General features: G+C 42.1%; 1 protein-coding gene across 2 annotated transcripts in view; it reads left to right on the forward strand.

Annotated features, from left to right (window-relative positions):
• Window positions 1–23,335, forward strand: part of ARHGAP45 (Rho GTPase activating protein 45) — a 172,071-nt gene that overhangs the window by 128,008 nt on the left and 20,728 nt on the right. The window contains exons 11-17 of one of the 2 annotated variants that reach the window (XM_089670068.1): window positions 2,348–2,515; window positions 3,206–3,343; window positions 3,547–3,737; window positions 5,475–5,578; window positions 6,794–6,874; window positions 13,893–13,970; window positions 20,845–21,014. In XM_089670068.1, the coding sequence (XP_089526194.1) occupies window positions 2,348–2,515; window positions 3,206–3,343; window positions 3,547–3,737; window positions 5,475–5,578; window positions 6,794–6,874; window positions 13,893–13,970; window positions 20,845–21,014 (930 nt within the window). The remainder of the gene's footprint in view (window positions 1–2,347; window positions 2,516–3,205; window positions 3,344–3,546; window positions 3,738–5,474; window positions 5,579–6,793; window positions 6,875–13,892; window positions 13,971–20,844; window positions 21,015–23,335) is intronic. The other variant, XM_089670070.1, reaches the window with a different exon arrangement.

Raw genomic sequence — 23,335 nt, forward strand, 5'->3', positions numbered from 1 at the left:
GGGAAAAGCTTTGTAGGCACTGGTTGTCTTGGGGTAAAATAATAGTGATTAGCCCTGAAAATCCATCGTGGATGAAGGATTGTTTCTCCAAGCAGGTCTTAGCCTAAGGCAGTCTACAGATACAGTGCCTTGAAAGAGTATTCATACCCCTTGAAATTTTCCACATTTTGTCATGTCACAACCAAAAATGTAAATATATTTTATTGGGATTTCATGTGATAGACCTACACAAAGTGGCACATAATTGTGAAGTGGAAGGAAAATGATAAATGGTTTTCAAAATTTTTTACAAATATCTAAAAAGTGTGGTGTGCATTTGTATTCATCTCCCTTTACTCTGATATCCCTAACTAAAATCTAGTGGAACCAACTGCCTTCAGAAGTAATCTAAATAGTAAATGATGTCCACCTGTGTGTAATTTAATCTAAGTATAAATTCATCTGTTCTGTGAAGCCCTTAGAGGTTTGTTAGAGAACATTAGTGAACAAACAGCATCATGAAGGCCAAGGAACACACCAGACAGGCCAGGGATACAGTTGTGGAGACGTTTAAAGCAGGTTAGGTTATAAAAAAATTAACACAAGCTTTGAACATCTTATGGAGCACTGTTCAATCCATCATCTGAAATTAAAGTATGGCAAAACTGAAAACCTACCAAGACATGGCCGTCCACCTAAACTGACAGGCTGGGCAAGGAGAGCATTAATCAGAGAAGCAACCAGGGGGCCCATGGTAACTCTGGAGGAGCTGCAGAGAGCCACAACGCACGTGGGGGAATCTGTTCACAGGAAAACTATTAGTCATGCACTCCACAAACCTGGCCTTTAGTTGAAAGAAAGCCATAAGAAGTCCCGTTTGCAGTTTGCGAGAAGCCATGTGGGGGACACAGCAAACATGTGGAAGAAGGTGCTGGATGAGACCAAAACTGAACCTTTTGGCCTAAAAGCAAAATGCTATGTGTGGCAGAAAACTAACACTGCACATCTCCCTGAACACACCATCCCCACCATGAAACATGGTGGTGGCAGCATCATGTTGTGAGGGTGCTTTTCTTCAGCAGGGACAGGGAAGCTGGTCAGAGTTGATGAGAAGATGGATGGAGCTAAATACAGGGCAGTCTTAGAAGAAAACCTGTTAGAGTCTGCAAAAGACTTGAGATTGAGGTGGAGGTTTACCTTCCAGCAGGACAACGACCCTAAACATACAGCCAGATCTACAATGGAATGGTTTAGATTATTATTATTATTATACAGTATTTATAAAGCGCCAATAGTTCGCTCAGCGCTGTACATTACAAAGGGGGACAGAACAATACCAATACAATGCAAAACATGAGGGAATTGAGGGCCCTGCTCTTTCAATATTACAGCATATTCAGGTGTTAGAATGGCCCAGTCAAAGTTCAGACCTAAATCCAATTAAGAATCTGTGGCAAGACGCTCTCCATCCATGTGCAAAGCTGGTAGAGACATACCCAAAAAGTCTTGCAGCTGTAATTACAGCAAACGGTGGTTCTACAAAGTATTGACTCAGGGGGCTGAATACAAATTTACTCCACACTTTCCAGATATTTATTTGTAAAAAAGTTTGGAAACCATTTATCATTTTCCTTCCACTTCACAATTATGTCCCACTTTGTGTTGGTCTATCACATAAAATCCCAATAAGGCTCCATGCACACTGGGCATTTTAATAACGCTGGTAATGTTAGCTGTGTAAAGTCACGTTAAAAACGTGAGTTTTTCAGCGTTTTTACATTAGCGTTTAATGGCATTTTGACGTGTTTTTCCGCATTTGCGGTTTTTAGCTTTTTTTTTGCTAAAAAACAGTCCAAAAACGCTGGTTTGCCATGTTTTGCCACATTTTTCAGCTTTAGAGCGTTTTTACAGCTAAAAAACTCATCTAGAAACCCACTAGTCCTGGGTTTTTTTTCCAGCCAAAAAACGCTGATTACAGTCTATGTGTGCATGGACACATAGGATAACATGCTGGGGAGTTTATTGGCTGTAGAAAAAAACACCAAGAGCCAAAAACAGCAGCTGTAAAAAAGTCCAGTGTGCAGTCCAGTGAGGACTTAAATACAATTACGTTTTTGGTTGTAAAATGACAAAATATGGAAAATGTCAAGGGGTATGAATACTTTTTCAAAGCACTGTATATGGGCATTCCCCTTTTTGACTGTAAACAGCTGGATCAGCCAAAAGTTCTCTTGGAAAAGAGAACATTCTCTTAGTAAACATAGAGCCAAATTACCACTGCATCTACTAAAATCCCTTTCCATATAGTGCATTAAACTGATATGACTAATTCTTTTATATAACTTCATATTCTTACCTTTTTTGTCAGATGGAGGCAGAAGTAAACCTTAGAAAAGCGAAGCAGATATATATGCAACGTAGTGAAGAGCATGAAAAAGCACAGTATTATGCAGCACGTGCTGAAGAGGAGCAGAGTCACAGCGGTGCCAAATCAGTTGACAAAAAAAGGAGAGCCGAGGAAGAAGCTAAAAACAGAGTAAGACTGGTGAAAAGGTGGGAAAAACAAATGTAGAGCATTATCTGGAATACATCTCATAACTTGCAGAGCTGGGCTAATGTATGTACATACCCAAATATATTTTATGATAATGACATGGTCACTCATTACACATCATTTTCTTATCATTCATTGTGGGGCAAAGTTTCGGGAAGGAAAAATTCACAACGTTCCCCTTCTGTGCACTATCCCTTTATAGGAAAAGTGAAACCCCTTTAATGGGAGACAAATAAAAGATTGGAGGCATCATTCCTCTCACTGACACCAATGATGGGGAACTTTTCCTTTTACTGACACCAACAAAGGGGCACTTTTTCTTCCACTGACACCAACAATGGTGTACTATTCCTCCCATCATTACCAATGATGGGGCACTATTCCTCCACCAACTGACCACAGGCGATATGTAATTTTTCTACCCCCACGGACCACCAAGTCTGAGGCATTGTTTGCTCCCAATGGCACTGGGGCATTTTCTAGCCCCAATGGCCACAGTCTTCCCCCCTAAAGTCTGAAGGACAGTAAACTAGCCATTTGTTTAGCAAATTTAGAGACTTCTGGTCTAGCTGCTGATTCAGAGCTAGCTATAAATTTACTGTATATTGCTGGCTCCCTCTGCAGTGTCATTCTAGATACAATCTTATCTTCTGCACATTTCTTTTGTTACAGGCAGAGGAAGCAATGGCCACTTACCGCACATGCATTGCAGATGCCAAGACACAGAAGCAGGAGCTGGAAGATGTGAAAGTGAATGTTCTTCGTCATCTACAAGAGCTTATCAAACAGACAGACCAGATCCTACGTTCGGTACAAGAAAGAAGTTTTTACTCATATGCTGCTCTTTCTATCTCTAATGTTACTAGCTGTTTCACTTATCTTCAAATTGTCTTCCGCACACTTTTCTCTTTGTTTCTAATTAAATATTCTCCTTCTATTTTCAGCATTTGTATCTAGTTTGTTTTGCTCCTATCCATCTTTCCACACTCTGTGACTTCTTTGTTTCTCTCTAGGCCACCATATCCTACTATCAAAGCATGCACAAGGAGACAGCACCCCTGCCTGTTGGATTCCAAACGCTGTGTGAAAGCAGTAAGCTATATGACCTGGGACAACAATATGCATCATATGTCCGACAGCTTGGAGCTGATGTGGAGAGAGAAACATCCTATGACTTCCAGCCATACACGCCACAGATAACATTGTATGAATTGCTTAATTCTTTATTCGTTTGCAGAATAGTCTTCCAGTAAAGTCCTCAATATCAAAAAAAGGAAAAAGAAAATTAGCTGAAAAAAGTCTCAACCTATATATAGATGTCTGGATAGATCTTTTCAGTTGGTTTTCAACAATGGTTAAATCCATATAAATATCTAAAAAAGCCAAAAGTGTGTGCCAATACACACTCCTTCCATGCCGCATTGCGACTCTGGATGCTGCATCTCCACAACCCATCTAGAGCATTGTTAGCACCCCCCATCATCTAACAATAAAAAAATGTTTTATTCAAGTGATCACTCTTTATGCTTGGGTCCCTCCCTTTGATACATTTCAATCAGAAACAAACTTGAACATAGAATTATTTATAAGAAATAATACAAAAATAAAAAGTACATCCAAAGAAAATGAATCAAGTTAAAACACAAAACAATTTCACACAAAAGTATCCATGCCAAATAAATGAGTATACAAATACATTAAAAATGTTTGAAAGACTAATTAAGTCTTTGGATGGAGCCTCTTCATCATTCATAGTGAGTAAAAAAGTAAACGTTTTCTTGGTCCACCAGACCTAATTCATCAGTAAAAGCAGATGTATTGTACAACTAAATGTTTTTATAGTCACACTATGGTTTTAAAAATTGAGAAGCAATTTAAAAATAAAAAGGCATTACACACAAGATCCTATTATGTACTTGGTCTAGTAGACCGAGATGATGTTTACTATTTTTATTCACCTTAATTGGAGAAAGAGCTCTGCTCAGGGACTTAGCCTTTTAAAGATTTTTAATATATCTGTTTACTCATTTATTTTGCTTTATTTTATGGATTTGGTATGAAATTATATTAAATAATATTTGCTTAATTTTCTTTGGGCTAGCGTCACATCTATGCATTCTTTGCGTGCTACGTTTGCAGGTGCAGAAAATGCTGGCAAAAGGTCCCTGCACCTTAATAAAATTGAAGCCGCTTCTGCACCATGAGGTTGGTGAAAAATATCACCATTGGGGTGAAATTAAGAATTAATGGTACCCCCGCACATCTGATAAAGAGCAGCTTATTTTCCCTGTAGGCGCTTGAAAACATGTACGATTTACACGCATTCTCGCACCTGCATAAGTGTGAACCTAGCCTAAATAGTCTTTTGATGATTGATTCTAATTTGGCTTCCAGTTTATCTGGATATACCCTTTGTTGGATACCACTGAACAGATCAATTTTAGACTTATCTATAAAAGTGAATCTTTAGGCTTAATTTGGACGGCTCGGACATCCATCCTGAGTGCAGTCTCTCTTTGATATCGTACCTGCATCTACCCCAGGCTGCATATGGGCAGCCTATAGAAGTGGATGCAGACACAGCGACTGCACAGACACAGCTGCAGGTCAAAATTTAATGTGCGGGATTAAGCGGGTGCACAGATCCGAGCAACATGCTGTCTACATTTGAATCTGCGCTCCTGTTTGTGCCCGTATGTCTGTGCAGCCACTGCGTATGCACCCACCTCTATAAACTGCCTGCACACAGCCTGGAGTGAATGCAGAAGCAATAACAAAGGGAGCCAGGTGTCAGCTACCACCTGAATGAAGCCTTACTTGTTATTGGTTTTCTTTCTTTTTGTTATTTATGTTTTAATGAAAGGGCTGCCTAAGTTTGTTGGTTTTTAAGATAAAGGAATTTAATTGTAAATCTCAGTTCCAATAAGAATTTTTTTTCTAGGTCCCCATATATTCGGAGTCGAAAATCAAGTCTATCGTCCCAGGAATTTCCTCCTACAGAAAATAAGGAGCCTACAGCGGAGGAGAAAGTTGTGGAGAGAAGAGGTAAGAAATGAAGAGACAAGAACACACAGTAGGATTGTATGTAAAAGAAAATTGTTAACCTTTTTTTAGTGCTTGGTAGGGACATCAATGTAAACTTTGTTTATCTAAAGGTATCCATATACAAGAAATAGGTGTTACAAAATCGAGTGACTATCATCAATTCCTTAAGGAGAAAAGAAGATGATCATTCTCAAGGGAGCAGATGAATGGACAGGCTGGACATTTCTTCCTGGTCCTTACTGTTACCACTGAGTTATGATGTTGGCCTTCTTCTTTCTTCATAGATATAAGGTATAAAGAGTAATGTCTCTGGGTAGCTTTGAAGAGAGGCAGTAGTGTTTTACAAGTTGCAGTGTGGCATTCCTCCAATCCACAGCGGATTCCCAGAGTTCCCAGGTTTGAGGAATTAGCTGCTTTCTACATGGATGATTCATGGCTTTCTCACAATATATGTTCTAATGTAGCCCAGTCTGCTCTGTGTTGTGCAGTTTATATTTTGTAAGATTCAGATATTTTGTTGACATTGTAGGTCTGGATTATAGATTACTAAAACACGTTTACTAATATCCCGCTATTACCACCTATCCATAGCTATTATCCTGCTTTTCACCACCCATCCATCAAATCCATCAACCTGCCATCTGATATTCTCATTGTTTCTATTTTATGTTCTTGCAGAACACAGGAAGCATCAGATTAGCCAAAGTAGGTTGTTCTACTTGTAATTGTTTGTTAATGGCCAATGGTAACAACTGTCAGGTTTTTGTTGCTGCTTGTGATTCCACTGGGGAGGATTTTCTTTACTATTTATCCTTGCAACATCACAATAATATATGAGGGAATGGGATCAATGGGACAGGAAGGCACAGACAGCAATAAAAACCCCATAAACATTCTAGCCTTCCCATATAAGATTTCCTCTCACTACTTGTTCATAGTGACAGAAAGTGATGCAAAATCTCCACAACTCAGATAGCAATAAAAACTTGACTAAAGTTGTTCATCATCCTTGCTTTAAAAATGTTTTATCTATGTGGTGGCATGTCCTGAAACCAATTAAGCAGATACATATCAAGCACTGATGGAAGGATAAAGGACAGCCCCAGACTATGTACCCTGAAAAAAACAGTCAGCAATGGCAGTTCCCATACTTCTGTCATGATCGGTTCCTTTTATTTCAAGTTAAAATGCTATTGGCCTTCATTCTGTTTGCAGGTGGTAGGGGCCATCAGGCACATAAATCATGGCCAAGTGCTCTGCCTGAGAGAGATGCAGCTGAGAGAAAGGAAGCAGCAGGTATATTAACCCCAATGAGATTGAGTTTTGCTTTTGTATGTCCTGAAAATGTCAAGTTACTGCATATATAAACAAGTATTTAGTGTACTTAGACAGGAGTTCCTTACAGGTTCCTTAGCTATCACGCATAGAAGGAACTCTTCAAAAGTACGTGGCCATAGGTAGCACCAGTACAAATTAACTAGTATTAGTTGCTGACACATGGATGGGGTCTCTGCAGAGGCCAAACCTGACCATATGCATTACAATCTGAGTATAAAATATCTTTCAGATCACCAGGATTTTTGTAACGCAAGATATGCCTGATTGAATACAAACTGAATTGACAGATATATAGTTTTGTGTAAATCGAGGAGATTTCTTTTTGGTTCATTGTGGGACATCAAGATTCAGAGAAAAATGGGCTACAATACACCTACAGCAAGATTTGGATGCCAGCAAACCAAAGAATTAGTGATCTTCTTCATAAAACCCTTCACTCCCAGCATGCCTTGTTTTTTTGGTAGTGTCCTAAGAGGTCCATTTTTACTAGCCATTTTTCTTTTTTTCATTCATTTTTTTTCTTCAGTCAAGACTTGACCTAAACCTTGCTTGAACTAGTTTTTGTACAGCTATCTAGATTGGCGTATCCTCAGTAAAAGCTTTAGAGGCTATACCCAGATTTGATTCGACTGGACGATTGCACGGCCTGCCTGGAATGTGACCTTTGGGTACTGGGCTCTGCATTGTGATGCTTTTAGATACCTGGGTACCGTGTTAGTTGGCTGCAGAGCACTTTCCAGGTCCAGAGCCTTTGCACAGCATCTGGCATGACATCAGTCCTTAAGACTCATTCTATGAGTACAGCATTTGGGCCAAGCACTGGAAGCTAAATTGTTTATCAGTACCATTATTATCATTATTACTAATGCTGGAGAATGAAAGAGAGTTTCTTCATCTGGTAAAAATATTTTTTTATTAAATTCAGCAGCTACAAATACTGTAGCTGATGACTTTGAATAGAAGGATACTTACCTGTCCAGGGATCCTCTGCTGTCCTCACCTGAGCCAATTCTTTCTGTGGTTTTTAGGTTCCCAGCACTGCCATCTTGAATGTAGGAAGCCAGCTGTGATTCCTTGTGGCTTCACAGCTTCCCACTGCACATGGGTGAGTTGTGCTGTGCTTTGTGAATGGACCCGCAGCCTCCTGGGGCCTCTGACGTGTCCCAGGAGGATGCAGGCCCCGCTCGGAGCACAAGTGGGAGCGGGTACCTGACAGAAATGGGTACCTGCCCCCCCCAAAAAATATTAGAGGAGGGGGGAGAATTACAAGAAGCAGAACTTCCCTTTTGGGGTGAAGTTCCACTTTAATCTTTGTGTCAGTTGGTATAGTGTTGTACGTGCAGTATTCCCACTATTCAGCATGAGATAGCACTCATCCGCCACTGCTCCTTATCACAAGAGACATGTAGCTACACCTCTAAAAGGCTTGACCCCAACAACCTGGAATATGTCAGTCCCTAATTTCCTTGTAGGATTCTTCTATTGGGTGTGGCCCCTCTTTGGTTCTAACCCGAGAGGATTTCCCCACAGTTATGCAGGATTTTATGGGCCAAGTTGTAATTTTGATTGGTTATGTTTGGTACGCAATATAATTTTTTTTTTCATTCAACTCAGTGGGCTGAATAAAAAAAAAACAGAAAATGTCTGGAGGAGCTCGCTGTACTAACTGTCTGATGTTAATACAGCGATCTCCCTGCAGAGCTATTGTGTCCTGACAGGGGGATGCCCCCCCTGCCAGAACATACTGGTCAGCACTGGAAGTCATCAAGTTGATCTAGGGAATATCCGATTGCCTCTCGGGAGATTAGGAAGGAATTTTTTCCCTGCAGGAGCAAATTGGATCATGCTTTGCTAGGGGTTTTTTTTGCCTGCCTCTGGATCAACTGTGGGTATAGGATTATAACTTAATTTATTTTATTTTTTTTAATGGTTGAACTGGATGGACTTTTGTCTCTTTTCAGCTAGATTATGTAACTGATCGGATGCGATCGGATGCTGGTTTTCCAGCATGCCCATTTTGACAGAAGCCAGCCATTCACACAGGTGTATGTACACAGGGGCCAAATGTCAGACGGTTTCTGTTGAACCATCCAATACCAGCTGATATTCATATTCGTCCTGCGTGTATGGGGCTTAACTCTGACTGTAGAGGCCATAAGCATAAGCCTTCCCCTGCAGAATTATTATCTGGCCTGCCTGCACCATTGAGGCTTTGACTGAGAGGGCGTTATCTCATGAAGAGTCTCATGAATCTTTGCATGACTGGGAAGCTCCTGATAAATGGTTTACACCTCCCAAATGTTTTGCAATCCAATACCTTTTTCAGAAGGCTTTTATTAGGAAGCAGGCTGTTCCCACTGTTGATCCAACAGTGTACTGTCTTAATAAAACACTGACAATGCCTTTAGAGAATATTTTGCAAAGCGCTGCATAAACTGTTGGCGCTATATATTTCCTGTATACTAAAAATAATAGAGGATGTGCCAGTATTTAAGGACCCCATAGCTAAACATTTGGAGACTCTCTCCAAAACTGTTGGATTCTCTTACAGGCCCTGCATTGTGGCCTGTCATGGCTGTGATATTAGTCTATTACACATTAGGGCAATAGACAAAACTCATGGCAAGGGATCTAGATTTACTCCACACCAATTCTCTATTTGTAGAGCAACTGGAATGCCTGCCGACAGCTCTGCACTACTAGACTCTTTAATCCAGGAGCCAAGAAACAATTTGTTCTGCATGAGAGTTCTACAGCTGATGGCAGCCCATTTCAAGGCAGTTGAGTTTACCTCCAGACATCTACAGCTCAACATCCTTTCATCATGGGATGAATCGATTCAGTCTCTGAACAAAATGATTTGCCTGACACCTAGAACCAGGTTGTCTCTGGCCTGGTGGCTCAGGAATCTAATTCTGGATTCAGAAAAGTTCTGGAGCTGGACAAGCTGTGTGTGTTGTCTGTGCTTGTGCTGTGCAGTAAGATTGATTTTACATTTTGGCAGTAGTGTGCAGCTCCAGAACTTTACTAAATGTTGTGTGGGAAGAATGGACTCTGGAGGAGTGAGCACCTGCTAACTAGATATCAGGATTGCAGAGGTCTTAGGAGCAGCATCATCTTTGTCAGTAACAGATCCAGCTATGGAGTTGGGGAAATCCTTCCTTTCAATCTCATGGAAGATCATCACCATGTATGCCAGCCTGTCAGGCTTAAGAGTCCTAGACTGCCTGCTGGTGCAAGGGACTTGGACGCCATAGAAATCCTGTTCCCCAGTCAACATTTTGGAGCTCCTTAGAAATTTGGTTTTCCCAATAATGCTGAACACCACAATTGGAGAGTTTTCCAATTAGGATCCAATCAAACACTGCCACGATAGTGGTATATATTAACTACACCTAGAAATGTTCCCTACACCTAGACATGTTCCATAACCCTTCTAATGGCTCAGACAGATTATCATTCAAGCTTATTGGGTTAGATCCTTTCCTCTATCAAGGCCTAATAGATCTATGAGAGCTTCTTTGGCTTTTCGGCATAAGGCCACTTGTTTTTGTGTTGTTACAGTTAGTGTTACAGTTTTGTGTTTGAGCAAGTTAGTGTTTTGTTTGCTGTGTTTCCCACCCCTTAATTGGACTGCTTTTGGATGTACAAATTGTCACTGAATCTCGTGTCCCTCAATGAACAAGTAATAAAACTGGATTTTTGTACTCCCTGTATGATCCTTTTCTTGGAGTTCATTGAGGGACACACCTCTATGTATGTATGGTTTTTGCTCTCATGAGCGCTTTTTACAAAACTGAGGTTTGCTGGGAGTGAGAGAGTTGTTCCAGGATGATCACTGTTCTTTGTTTGTCAGTGTCCAAATCCTCTTGTAGAGGGCAGCTTAACACAATTGTCTCTGAATTCCATGTCCCTCAATGAACCCCAAGAAAATAATTTTAAAGCGTGTACAAAAATCCACTCTTTCCAGAGATTGGACAATCAAATTTTAACATGCATTTCCAGCTTAAGGTCATCTATACACATGTAGTGCTTACCCCTGAATGAGCCCCTTGATGTGTTGGGTCCCCTGTTCCTGTGCCCATGACTGCAACTAGCGTCACACAATCTGACAAACCTGGCTCGGTTGGGAATGTTTAATGCGAATATATAGAGAGTACCCCAATGGTAAAAGAGATATGATACAACAGTAATAACACAGCAAGGAATGTGTGTGTGTGCGTGTGCATATATATATATATATCAATAAGTGAACAGTAGAAATAAATATACTGTAATGGAAACACACTTGGTGTAGAAAGCAATGCTTATTAAACCTTATACTGTACAGTCCAGCAGTCTGCAATATAATTCCCCCTTCTTCCGCTGGTCAGCTAGTTGCAGCCCAACTCTTACATGGGAGCACTCAGGTTACTGTCCCTTTAAGAATGGATATAGGCACTGAGGCTGTGTTATTTGCAGCAACACTGTCCCTTTATGGTCAAGGTATTGTGTGGTTTTGCCAACTCCTGTGTCAGCTGGTGACCTCTCTGTTCACTGTGTGAAGTGCAGGCGGTCAGTGTTCACAGTGTCCTTCACCCTTGCTCTGGCAGTGAGCTCCACCAAAATCTGTGGCTCTCTCCAATGTCCCCAGAAGTCTTTCACAGTTCCTCTCTCCCTCTCAGTGGTCTGCTAGCAGCCAAAGGTGCATTCTGTCTTCTCGGAAAACTTCCCCAGTTCTCCTTAGCCCAGAAAAAGCAGCAGGGATCCACCTCCCTTTTTGTCTCAGTGCCTTGTGGAATCTGCCGTTTGTCTCTGTCTAGCTCACCAAGCAAGCTCAATCTGTCAGAATTACACCTCCCACAATCCCTTTAATCCACATCCTATCTAATGTTTTATTGGGTAGAGGGTAGTTGCAACACTGACTTTTCGCAGCTCTATAATAAGAATCCTCTCTTGTAGCTGTGCCTGTGTAAAAGTCTCCTCTGCTGTCAGACTCAGAATCGTTTTCCTGACAGTTCTGCAGACGGGGCTACACACACAAGACAGTGCTCATCAGTGGTGTCACTAGGGTTGGTGTCACCCACCCACCCCCACCAATAGATTTTTTCCAAAATACCAGGATTCCTGTCTTGCCTGCCACAGTGCCCTGCAGGGAAAAAGAGAGATGGGAAAGTAGGAGAGAGATGAAGGAAGGGGGGAGAGGGAGGGGGGGAAAGAGAGGGAGGTAAGAAGGTGGAGGGGGGGGGAAGGAGAGTGGAGAGAGAGAGAAAGGGAGGGGGGAGCGAGAAAGAGAGAGTGGAGAGAGAGAGGGGGTGGGGGTGAGAAAGATGGGGGGGGTGAAAGAGAGAGGAGGGGTGAGGGGGAGTGAGAGAGAGGGGGAGATGAGTATCCTCCACATACTACACCAGGAGCCCCCCCTCCAGCCCAAATTACACATATACAATGTTCTACAGCTTTCAGATGCCTGTAACATACCCAGATCCTATCAGCAAGGTTCACTGATCATTTCATCAGCTGTGGTGAAGCAGTCAGTGTCTTGTTATGTCATGTAATATCATGGAGTCCTCTCACCTTCCTGCTGCCCGCTGGCTCTATCACCAGCTGCATGTAGCTAGGGAGGATCATAGCCCAGGACCCCGATCTGCTCTGCCACTACTTCACAGGTGGGGTGCTGTGGTCTCTTCCTCTGTTCCCCTCACCATCACCATCAGTCCCTTGTTCTGACGGTGCATTTTGAGAAAAAAATTTTTTCAAAATACAAATGCAATGGAGCTAGACAACAAAACAAAACTTATAGAAAATGTGCATGTGGAGGATCATTTGTACACCTACGTTTTCTACCATTTTTTATTGGACAGAAATATTGCACATGTCATTAAATGCTGTGTCTGAAAAGGAAACTTCACAAACTTCTGCAATTTTACGGACCTCACTCAGTTTTATTGCTCCTACTGACAGCTGTTTTTTAATATTATTTATAGTTATAAATATTATTTATATTATAGAGTTTTAAGTACATAACAGGTAAAGTAACAATAATTACCAATGATGCCATCACATTGCTTTCTGCCTTCCATATCCACCCCGGAACCTTCTGTAGGACTGTGCTTCATCACACTGGTTATACATGCACACTGGTAAAATAAACCACCCACTGGGGGGTTATTTTATCATCTGCTGGGGCACACCAGCGTGGGTCTGCACATATATACTGTAGTATTCATGTGCACACACTTACCTCTCAGAATGCATAGATTGGTGCATAAGCAAGCTATTGCCAGGCCCAAGCACTGAAGCCAGTAAGCAGTAACCAGATCTAACTCTATGTAAACAGACTTTCAATCAATTTTTTGAATGAAACATAATCTGGCTTTAGTGGTGAATCAGGGAAGTAGTTGGGTCTCTGACAGTAGATGGCTGTGTCTGTTAGGGCTTGTTCACACTTGACTTTAAATGGTAACTCTTAACAAACGCACATATAGCATTAAAACGCATTAATAAATGCATTGGACTTGTGTTTACGAGTGTTAAAACCACTCTCCCAAACTCCCTATGTGCATTTTTGGTGCATTTGACATGCATTAAAGGAGAGTTAAAGCCACAACACAAACGCCTATTATTAATATAGTCTTACTAATGTGCCACAACTGCACTGCAAACACACTGCAAATGCATGCCAGTATGTTTGTGATGTGTTACTATAGACTTGAAAGGAGGGAGTTGAAATGCTTCAACTTGTGCAAACATAACACGAAGCTTCAATTTTTGAAGCAATGTGGCACTAAAGCTTCATGTTTTGATAATATGAACAGCATTGTGTGCTGTCCATATTATCAATTGCATAGGAGTTTGAGGAGCATTAAAATGCCCCTGAAACTCCTGCTTTCAATGCCAGTGTGAACATGGCCTTACTCTGCCTGCCATCTTTACTTTGATAAATAAAAGATATGTAAAAATAAATGTATAAAATATTCACTTTCATGTCTTCCAACAGATTTCCCAGAAAAGCTAATACAGCCTCTTACCCCAACTGAAGACACAGAAAACAAAAGACTGACATCACTAGAACAAGGTAGGTTTATATATGATGTATATACACACATCAGCCATAACATTAGGATCACTGACCGGTAAAGAGATCGGTGGGATATATTAGGCAGCAAATAAACATGTTATGTATGAAGCTGATGTATTGAAAGCAAAAAAAAATCTGTTCTGCCCATGCTGATCCATGTCCACAGTCAAAAGCACTTACAATGGGCACCCGAACATAAGAACTTGACCATGGAGCAATGGAAGAAGGTGGCCTGGCATGATGAATCACGTTTTCTTTTACATCATGTAGATCACAATGTAACTGGATACTAATGTTTATAGGTAAAGTTGATCCAGGGAATACCGATTGCCTCTTGGGGGATCAGGAAGGAATTTTTTTTCCCCTGCAGGAGGTTTTTTGCCTTCCTTTGGATCAACTGTGTATATAGGATTGTACAACTTTATTCTCCCTTTTGTTGGTTGAACTAAATGGACTTGTGTCTTTTATCAACCAGACTAACTATGTAACTATATGGCCCGATGCGTGTGCGTCACTTACCTGGGGAAGAAATAGCACCAGGATACAATATGGGAAGAACGCAAGCTGGGGGAGCTTAAACATTGTTGATAACCAAGTATACCTCTTTGTTGAACGGTATTCCCTGATGGCAATGGCCATCAGCAGAATAACGCACCCTGTCACACTGCAAAAATGGTTCAAGATTGGTTTGAGGAACACAACAATGTGTTTGATGTGTTGACTTGGCCTAAAAATTCTCCAGATCTCATTTCATTGAGCATCCGTGGGATGTGCTGGAAAAACAAGTCTGATCCATGGAGGTTCCACCTCTCAACTTACAGGACTAAAAGGATCTGCTATTGATGGCTTAGTGGCATGCATGTCGAGATGGGACATGGCTGCTTTGGTGGTGAAAGGGGCCATTTTGGCAGCAAAAGGGAACCTTCTTAATATTATGAGGATCTTCATGTTATGGCTGATCGGTGTATGATATACTGTTATGCATGTGTGTATATATATATATATATATATATATGTATTGCTTCACAAATACTGTTGTATCTGTGTGTCTTATTCAGTTAATTAAGATGATGATAACCACAGAGCTCTACACTACACATCATAGCCTTTGACAGTGCTTGTACAGGTCCAGTGACAAGATTGAGGTCCTTTGTTATTCTCCTGAGTTGCCCACATTTTTACCAAAATTTTATTGCACCTGAACACAACAACTAGCCCTCAGAATTTACCACAGTAGGGGGAAAAAAAACGATATATATATATATATATATATATATATATATATATATATATATATATACAGGGCTTAAGAAAAGCCGCTCGCCAAATGCGAGGAGAAATTCTCTAGCAGCGAGTGGCGAGCACAGATGATGGAGCGGCTGCGCTCCAATCCTCATTGTGAAGTCGAGTTCCGGTTTCCGGCTTCTTCGGCACCGCTGTTGAGGGTACAGGTGCAGGAGAGGTCCGCTCTCCTCCGCTGAGAGGAGACACCCTCTCCAGTGCCGCGGGGGACTCAAGGAGTAAGTACTGTATAGATGTGATATCACTATAAAGGAGTACAGGGGAGCTGGGATATACATTACTGTATACATGTCATATCACTATAATGGAGTACAGGGGAGCTGGGATATACATACTGTATACATGTCATATCTGAGTAATGTATATCCCAGCTCCCCTGTACTCCATTATAGTGATATGACATGTATACAGTAATGTATATCCCAGCTCCCCTGTACTCCATTATAGTGATATGACATGTATACAGTAATGTATATCCCAGCTCCCCTGTACTCCATTATAGTGATATGACATGTATACAGTAATGTATATCCCAGCTCCCCTGTACTCCATTATAGTGATGTGACATGTATACAGTAATGTATATCCCAGCTCCCCTGTACTCCATTATAGTGATATGACATGTATACAGTAATGTATATCCCAGCTCCCCTGTACTCCATTATAGTGATATGACATGTATACAGAATTGATTACTGTACAACTTGTTCATTCCTTGCCTAGAAGACTTGGTGCTGTCCTCACAAATCCTGGAGGTCAAAGAAAATATGTAGTAGTCTTTGTTGTGGGGTGTATTCATTTTTGCATAAACTAATTTGAGTAAAACTGTAGATTTGGAAATCTAAGTTATATTATTAATCTTACTTTTATGTAATGAGCTAAACAAATCTTCTATAAAACTCGGTTTTGTAAAAATCTTGGAAATTGTTCTTGCTTTTCTTTGAGATATTGATGAAAATCTTACTTTTCAAAAGAGGTGTACTAATTTATGCTGAGCACTGTGTGTGTGTGTATGTGTGTGTATATATATATATATATATATATATATATATAAATATATATATATATATATATAATTTGTATTTATCAATTCTGTCTCATAAGAGGGCAGTTCTAAATGGGAGCAGATAGACAGCTTGTGGGTGATAGATATACCACAAGGTTACGGCTTTATTTTTTTTTCTGCTTCTTTAAGTAGCACTCCAATAGAATAAAACCTGATCTTGACCACTTCTTAATCGTGTGTCTGTTTAGACCTTATTCACATGGGCGTACGCAAGGGCTGTGTTTGCCCAATTGTGGATGCACAGGTGTTCCGTGCATCCCTGTGCAGACAGTCCTTTCCATGTCAATTGGGACGCAGCGGCTGCACGGTCACAGTTGGTGATCCCAATATGACATCCATGTGGCTATGTGTGGAGATTCCTGAATGCAGAAACTAAGTACAGGCACATGCACCTGCACACCCTGGCTCCCCCACACGAATGTCAAATTGGGAGCAGTGGCTGTGTCTGTGCATACATGGCCGTCACATGGGTATAGGCTTAGGTACACTTGTGTAAATGAGGCCTCAGTGAAATTCTGTCTCAGTGATAAATCTGTTGCATTTGGCTGCTCAGGATTACAGGTGCAGGGGTTATAAATACATAGTATAATTACTGTTGATTAGATTTTGCTCAATGGGAGGCAGCCCAATTTACACTTGTCTCTAATTTGCTTGATAAATGTCTCAAAGGTGTCAAGCAGTTGTCAGGGACAGACGTCAGGTGACCTCTGACTTCCTGACGCAAGCTGGAGAGTCAGGATCAGAAGAGGTAAGGAAAGCTATAAAAAAAAAAAAAAGGGGTCAGAGACTGCAGTGTAAGTATAATGTAAGACAGAATATTCAGATTCTTGCATACGCCCCGTCATGGCTAGTCTTGTTTAAATGGGAACACTGTTAGTGGTTGTTTAATTTCTTTCTAATTTTAGTGAATAATTTACAAATGGTTTACCAATAAGGCTGTGTTCATTTGAGGTATAAAAACAGGCAAACTGGTGTAAACGGTACTATTGATGAGTGGGATTGGAACAAGCTTCATATCTGCCATTCTGATCCAGGATTTATTAGGTCAGCAGCTTCTAAACCTTAAAGGAGAAGTACAGCCAAGGCTCTTTTATCTGTACTTCTCTTGTGGATCACAGGAGTGCAGTTCATTCTGGACTCCTGTGACCCATTTTCAGCTGACAGCTGGTCCAGGCTGGGGAAAGATCCCAATTTCAAAGTCGGGATCCACCCCAGAGTCTGGAGCGACACCTGGCGTAGCCTCTCAGCGAAGCACTGAGAGCCAGCCCCTCCCTCCCCCTGCACAGCCCAGTGCTCCAGTGAGCTCTGGGAGAGCTGAGCAGAGAGCGGTCACTGACAGTCACTGTTCTCTGCTCAGAGTGGAGAGGAGAACTCAACTCGGACCAAAGCTGCATCCACCTAGGTAAGTATAAACAGGAGAAAAGAGAGCCGTACTTCTAGAATGTAAACCGTCACCTTGTAAAACAACCCATTCAGCTTAAAATAGAAATGAAAGGCAGAACTAGGTAGAGCTATACAAACATTATAAATATCTTTTTTCCCCCTTTTTTTAAGTGATCACATTCCCACTGTTCTCAGCTGCATAAGGAGCTCAGAGGCCTGGGGGAGGAGAAACAGTTGCACAATGATGTTCCCAGTGAAAGGCTGTGCAGGGGGTGGTATGTCAGGTCTGATCAATGGAGGAGAGCACACGGAGTTCCCAGCACAGCTAGAGAACTGAACACACTGTGCTCTCATGCCTAGTGTGGTCATTTTATAATAGATAAGCAGAGAGACTGGCAGGAACACCGGGTATTTCACACAAAGGAAGCAATACAAAAGGATATTTTTTCATACAAGAACAGATGGTACAGCATGCACATATCAGGAATTTGAAATGTTGGACTTGCATATTCTTCAAGGGTGCATTCACACTTGCAAATGCACCTTGTCTGTGATTAGATGCGAAAACACCAGCAGGGGTTCCCACAATTAGCTGTGAGAGGAAGCTGCACTGAAAGCAATGGGAAGCTGCAGGCTCCCGCAGCTAATTGTGCCCACTCTCATGTAATCGCTCTTGCAGTGATGACATGCGAGTGATCAGGCGTGGACACAATGCCTACCTGTAAGGCCGATCACTCACAATGTGAAACGGTCCTCACTGAAAATGAAACATGAATGCAAATAACTGTATCAGGTACAAAAGCATTTGTTTAACATAACATGTGGTTATCTTAAAGGATAAATTCACCTTTTGTAACATATTACACCCATATTCAGGGTGTAATATGTTATGATCAGACCAGCCCCAGCTCCCTGCTTTGACAACTAGCAGCTAACAGGGGATCTTCTCTCCCCCCAATCCTCCACCCCACCGCTAGCTGTCAAATTTTTTAAAATAAAGGCCGGCAGTCCTCTGTGAATGAGAAACTACAAGGTTTGTAGTCCTCAGGGCCAATTCATGCTACATGCGTTTCAGTTGCTTTTTTCTGCATCCAAAACACACAGAGAGTAGGTTATATGGTTGTCAATGTCATAGTTCACATCAGTACTTGCAGGTGTAGCAATTGTGCATACAAAGATGGACGTGGTCCTCCATCTTGCTAAGGATCCTCCATCTTGTATATCTCTCTCTCTCCTAGACAAATCTCCCCCTCCCTCTCTGTTGAGTGACACGTGGTCCCTGGATGCTGAGTTCAAAGAGGCATCAAGGCCCAGCGGGAGAGCTCATGGTTATAAACCCCAATTAACCTGGCCCCCGTATGTCTACGAGACTCTTGCTGGAAAAGGATCGTAAAGCCATAAACCAAGCCCTTCACTGAGCTTCAAAGACATTCTAGATAAACTGTAAAACAGACATCACATTCAAAATCCATTTTCCCCTATGATTTCATATCTTGGAATATTAAAGACTTACATAAAAACCAGGCATATGTTCAGACCAGTCATTTTAATACAAGTCGTCTGATATATTACACCCCCTAGCTTACATCTACAGGAGAGCAGAAAATGATATCTCCTTAACCGTCCCAGCAGGTATGTCATATTTCATATCTAGACGTTCGGCAGGTGATTCTGCAGATTAATCTACTCGTGGATAGAGTGTTACATGTATCCAGGGAAAGTTATTGCCCTGGTATCAACTTGGGAGGGATTTTGGTTCTAGCTTGGGTCTCCGCCTGCAACAAATGAGGCGATTGGTTCTCTGCTTCAGGGAGACACCCTGCTGAGTTCCTAGAAAAGCTAAGGAAAAGCTGAGTTGAGTTGAAGTTGAAGAAGCTCCCTTTTTACATCGGAACTAACTTTGGGAGATAAGGCCCTTTTGCTCTGACACTTGAAAGCTGCTTAAACCAAGGCTGACGGCAAGTACTTTATCTCTCTAAACTTCTTTCTGTTATCTCTTTGCTGTGTTATTGCTCTCTGTATATTTATATATATATTTTTGCTACATCTTTTTCTGTAAATATTTTTATTGCACCCTTTTGACCTTTTAGTAATAAATCTTATTGAACTGTTTCTAAAGCTCTTTAATGCAAACTAAGAACCCCTGTCTCTGAAGAGCGCTACTGTGTGTGTTTAAACCTCTGTATACCCTGCCTGCGGTGACAGTGGTAGACAGATGATTATTCAACATCATAGTGTTATTGCTGATATTGCCGAGTTTCCTCTTTCTGTGTACAAAAAGGAGGTGGTGGCACTGTGAAGGGTTAATTGCGTAATTAACCTGACCCAGTATCAGTTGCTCCAAGGCTGCAAGTACACAGATTGTGGTCCATTAGCTGGAAAATCTTTGTGAAGGGTGCAGGCGGGCGTGGCATTGATACGCACGTGACAGCGCAGTTTTAGATTAGCTAGTCCTTTGGTCATGCCTTTGGTGAGAAGGGCTGGGGTCTGACGCCGCGATTGTCACAGCAGGTCCAGTGCGTTCCAGTTGCAGGAAAAAAAGTAGAACATGCTGCATTTTTTCTGCACAGAACTGTACTGGAACGTGGTAAATAGCATCAAAAACACACTGGAATGCACCAAAACAAACTGGAACACACATGTCCCTATTTAAATTGAAAAAAAAGAGAGGGGACCGGAACACGTCAAACATGCGCTTGTGGAAACGCATCGGGAATGCATCTGGACTGCATTTCTATAGTGTGAACCAGCCCTCAATGAACTACCACAGCACTGTGGAGTGCTGTGGCAGTTCATTCATTCTTCCGGTCAGTGTATCTGCTTGCTTGTACATCCCGTACGGCAAGCAGCTATACTGACAGATCTGCAGGAGACCTGCATGGCATCAGCGAGCTGCTGATTATTGTGCAATGCTTTTCAGGCTCCTGCAGACAAAAATAATAAATACACATTTTTTTTTACGTGCAAAAAAATGTGCATTAATTGTTTTTCAATAAAAGGTGAACTTATCCTTTAATGAAGTTTGCAACCAATAGGCCAAAATGTTGAAACATTAATAAATAATAACTATAATTAATTGCTTCTGTCTCCTTTCTTTTTTTTTTTTTTTTTTTTATATAGGCATTAATGGGATCCCTGCTGCCTTGGAAGTGCCCCTGCCTACTGGGCCATTTCGTAATGTTGGCTTATCTCGGGCTGCTCGAACACACAAGCTGCGCAAGTTGCGAACGCCAAGCAAATGTCGGGAGTGTAACAGTTATGTGTACTTTCAGGGAGCAGAGTGTGAGGAGGTGAGCTTAGGAGTAACACTTAAAAAAAATAAATGTATTTATTTATTTTTTTTAGAATAGCTACATAGGACAGTCATACCAACTAATCATGCTGTTCTCAATGTAACTTGTCTATTTACTCTTTATGGCAGGGGTTCTCAAACTTTCACACTGTTGGGGGGCCAGACTAATTTGAAAAAAATATGAACACATTCCTATGCACACCGCACATTATTATTATTATTATACAGGGTTTATATGGCGCCAACAGTGTGCTCAGCGCTGTACATTATAAAGGGAGACAGTACGTGAGACAGTACAGTAAAAATACGATTCAATACACGAGGGGTTAGAGGGCCCTGCTCCTTGGAGCTTACAATCTAGGAGGGAGGGGATAGTGGTACAGGAGGAAATAGCTGTGGGGGATGGAGTGGTAGGAGGAGTGGAGGAGTTCAGTAATTAGCTGAGGGCGGGGTAGGCTTCCCTAAAGAGATAGGTTTTCAGAGTGCGCCTAAAGGTGAGGAGAGTAGATGACAGTCTGATGGATTGGGGTAGGGAGTTCCAGAGAATGGGGGCAGCCCTGGAGAAGTCCTGGAGACGGGCATGGAAGGAGGAGACCAGGGAACTAGAGAGTAGGAGGTCTTGTGAGGAGTGGAGAATACGTTTTGGGTGCTATTTGGATACCAGATCGGTGATGTCGTTTGTGGCAGTATTATGAACAGCTTTATAAGTCAATGTTAGCATTTTGAATTTTATCCGTTGGGCAATTGGAAGCCAGTGGAGGGAATGGCAGAGAGGGGTGGCGGATATGGAGCGGTTAGTAAGGTGGATGAGTCTGGCCGCAGCATTCAAGATAGACTGAAGCGGGGATAGCCTATGGTGGGGTAAGCCGATGAGGAGGGAGTTACAGTAGTCGAGGCTTGATATAATGAGGGAGTGAATGAGTTGCTTAGTGGTTTCTGGGGTTAGGAATGGACATATTTAGGAGATGTTGCGGAGGTGAAGTCTGCATGAGTTTGTCAGGGAATGGACTTGGGGCTGGAAGGACAGATTGGAGTTTAGGATGACACCTAGTACTCTGGCTTGAGGGGAGGGACTGATGGTGGTGTTGTTGGTCTTGATGGAGAAGTCAGGGGGGGGGGGGGAGCGCGGGCTGGGGGGAAAACTAGGAGCTCAGTTTTGGAAAGATTTAGTTTGAGGAAGTGGAATGACATCTAGTCCGATATGTCGCTCAGTAGGTTTATGATACAGGCGGAGACTGAAGAGGTAAGGTGAGGGGTAGAGAGATAGATTTGCGTGTCGTCAGCATAGAGATGGTAGTTGAAGCCTTGAGAGTGTATCAATTGGCCAAGGGAGGAGGTGTAGATGGAGAAGAGAAGGGGCCCGAGGACAGAACCTTGAGGGACCCCAACAGAGAGGGGGAGTGGAGAGGAGGTGTGAGCGTTATAGATAACACTGAAGCACTGAAGGAGCAATGTGATAGATAGGAGGAGAGCCAGGAGAGAGGGGATTCCCTGAGGTCAAGAGAGTGTAGATGTTTGAGGAGGAGGGGGAAAAGCTGCAAAGAGAGGTCGAGGAATAGGAGCACTGAGTAGTGGCCATTAGCTTTGGCAGTTAGCAGGTCGTTGGTGAGTTTGAGTAGGGCAGTATCGGCGGAGTGTAGGGGGCGGAAGCCAGACTGCAGGAGATCAAGGAGGTTGTTGTCGGTCAGGTGGGAACTCAGGTGATTATAGACTAAGCGCTCTAGAAATTTGGATGTAAATGGCAGCAGGGAGATGGGTCTAAGGTTGTTCAGGTCGGTGGGATCCAGGGAGGGTTTTTTAAGTATGGGAGTGATGTGCGCGTGTTTTAGAGGGGAGGGGAATACGCCAGTAGAGATGGAAAGATTAAAGATGTGGGTGAGGGAGCATAGGATGGAGGAAGAGGGTGATCGTAGGAGTTGTGTGGGGACAGGGTCAAGGGGGCAGGAGATGAGGTGGGCTTCAGAGAAGACCTTAGTGACCTCTTCAGTGGTAGCGAGGTCGAAGGAGTGGAGTGTTGAGGGGGTTTTAGTGTAAGGAATGCTCTTATTTGTAGTGCAAAAAACAGGAAAAAAAACAATATTTAAAATGCACTGTACTCTGTAACACACTGGATACCGCAATGCATTGTACACCGTAATTAACTGGACAACACAATGCACTGTAACACACTGTACACTAATACACTGGACACCACAATGCACTGTAACGCTCTGTACACTAACACACTGGACACCACAATGCACTGTACGATAACGCACTGTACACTGTAACGCACTGGACACCACAAAGCGTATAACACACTGTACACTAATACACTGG

The sequence above is a fragment of the Staurois parvus genome, unplaced genomic scaffold, assembly GCF_062004578.1.
Source record: "Staurois parvus isolate SC_StPar_1 unplaced genomic scaffold, SC_StPar_1.0 ptg000086l, whole genome shotgun sequence".
In the NCBI taxonomy this organism is placed as follows: Eukaryota; Metazoa; Chordata; class Amphibia; order Anura; family Ranidae; genus Staurois; species Staurois parvus.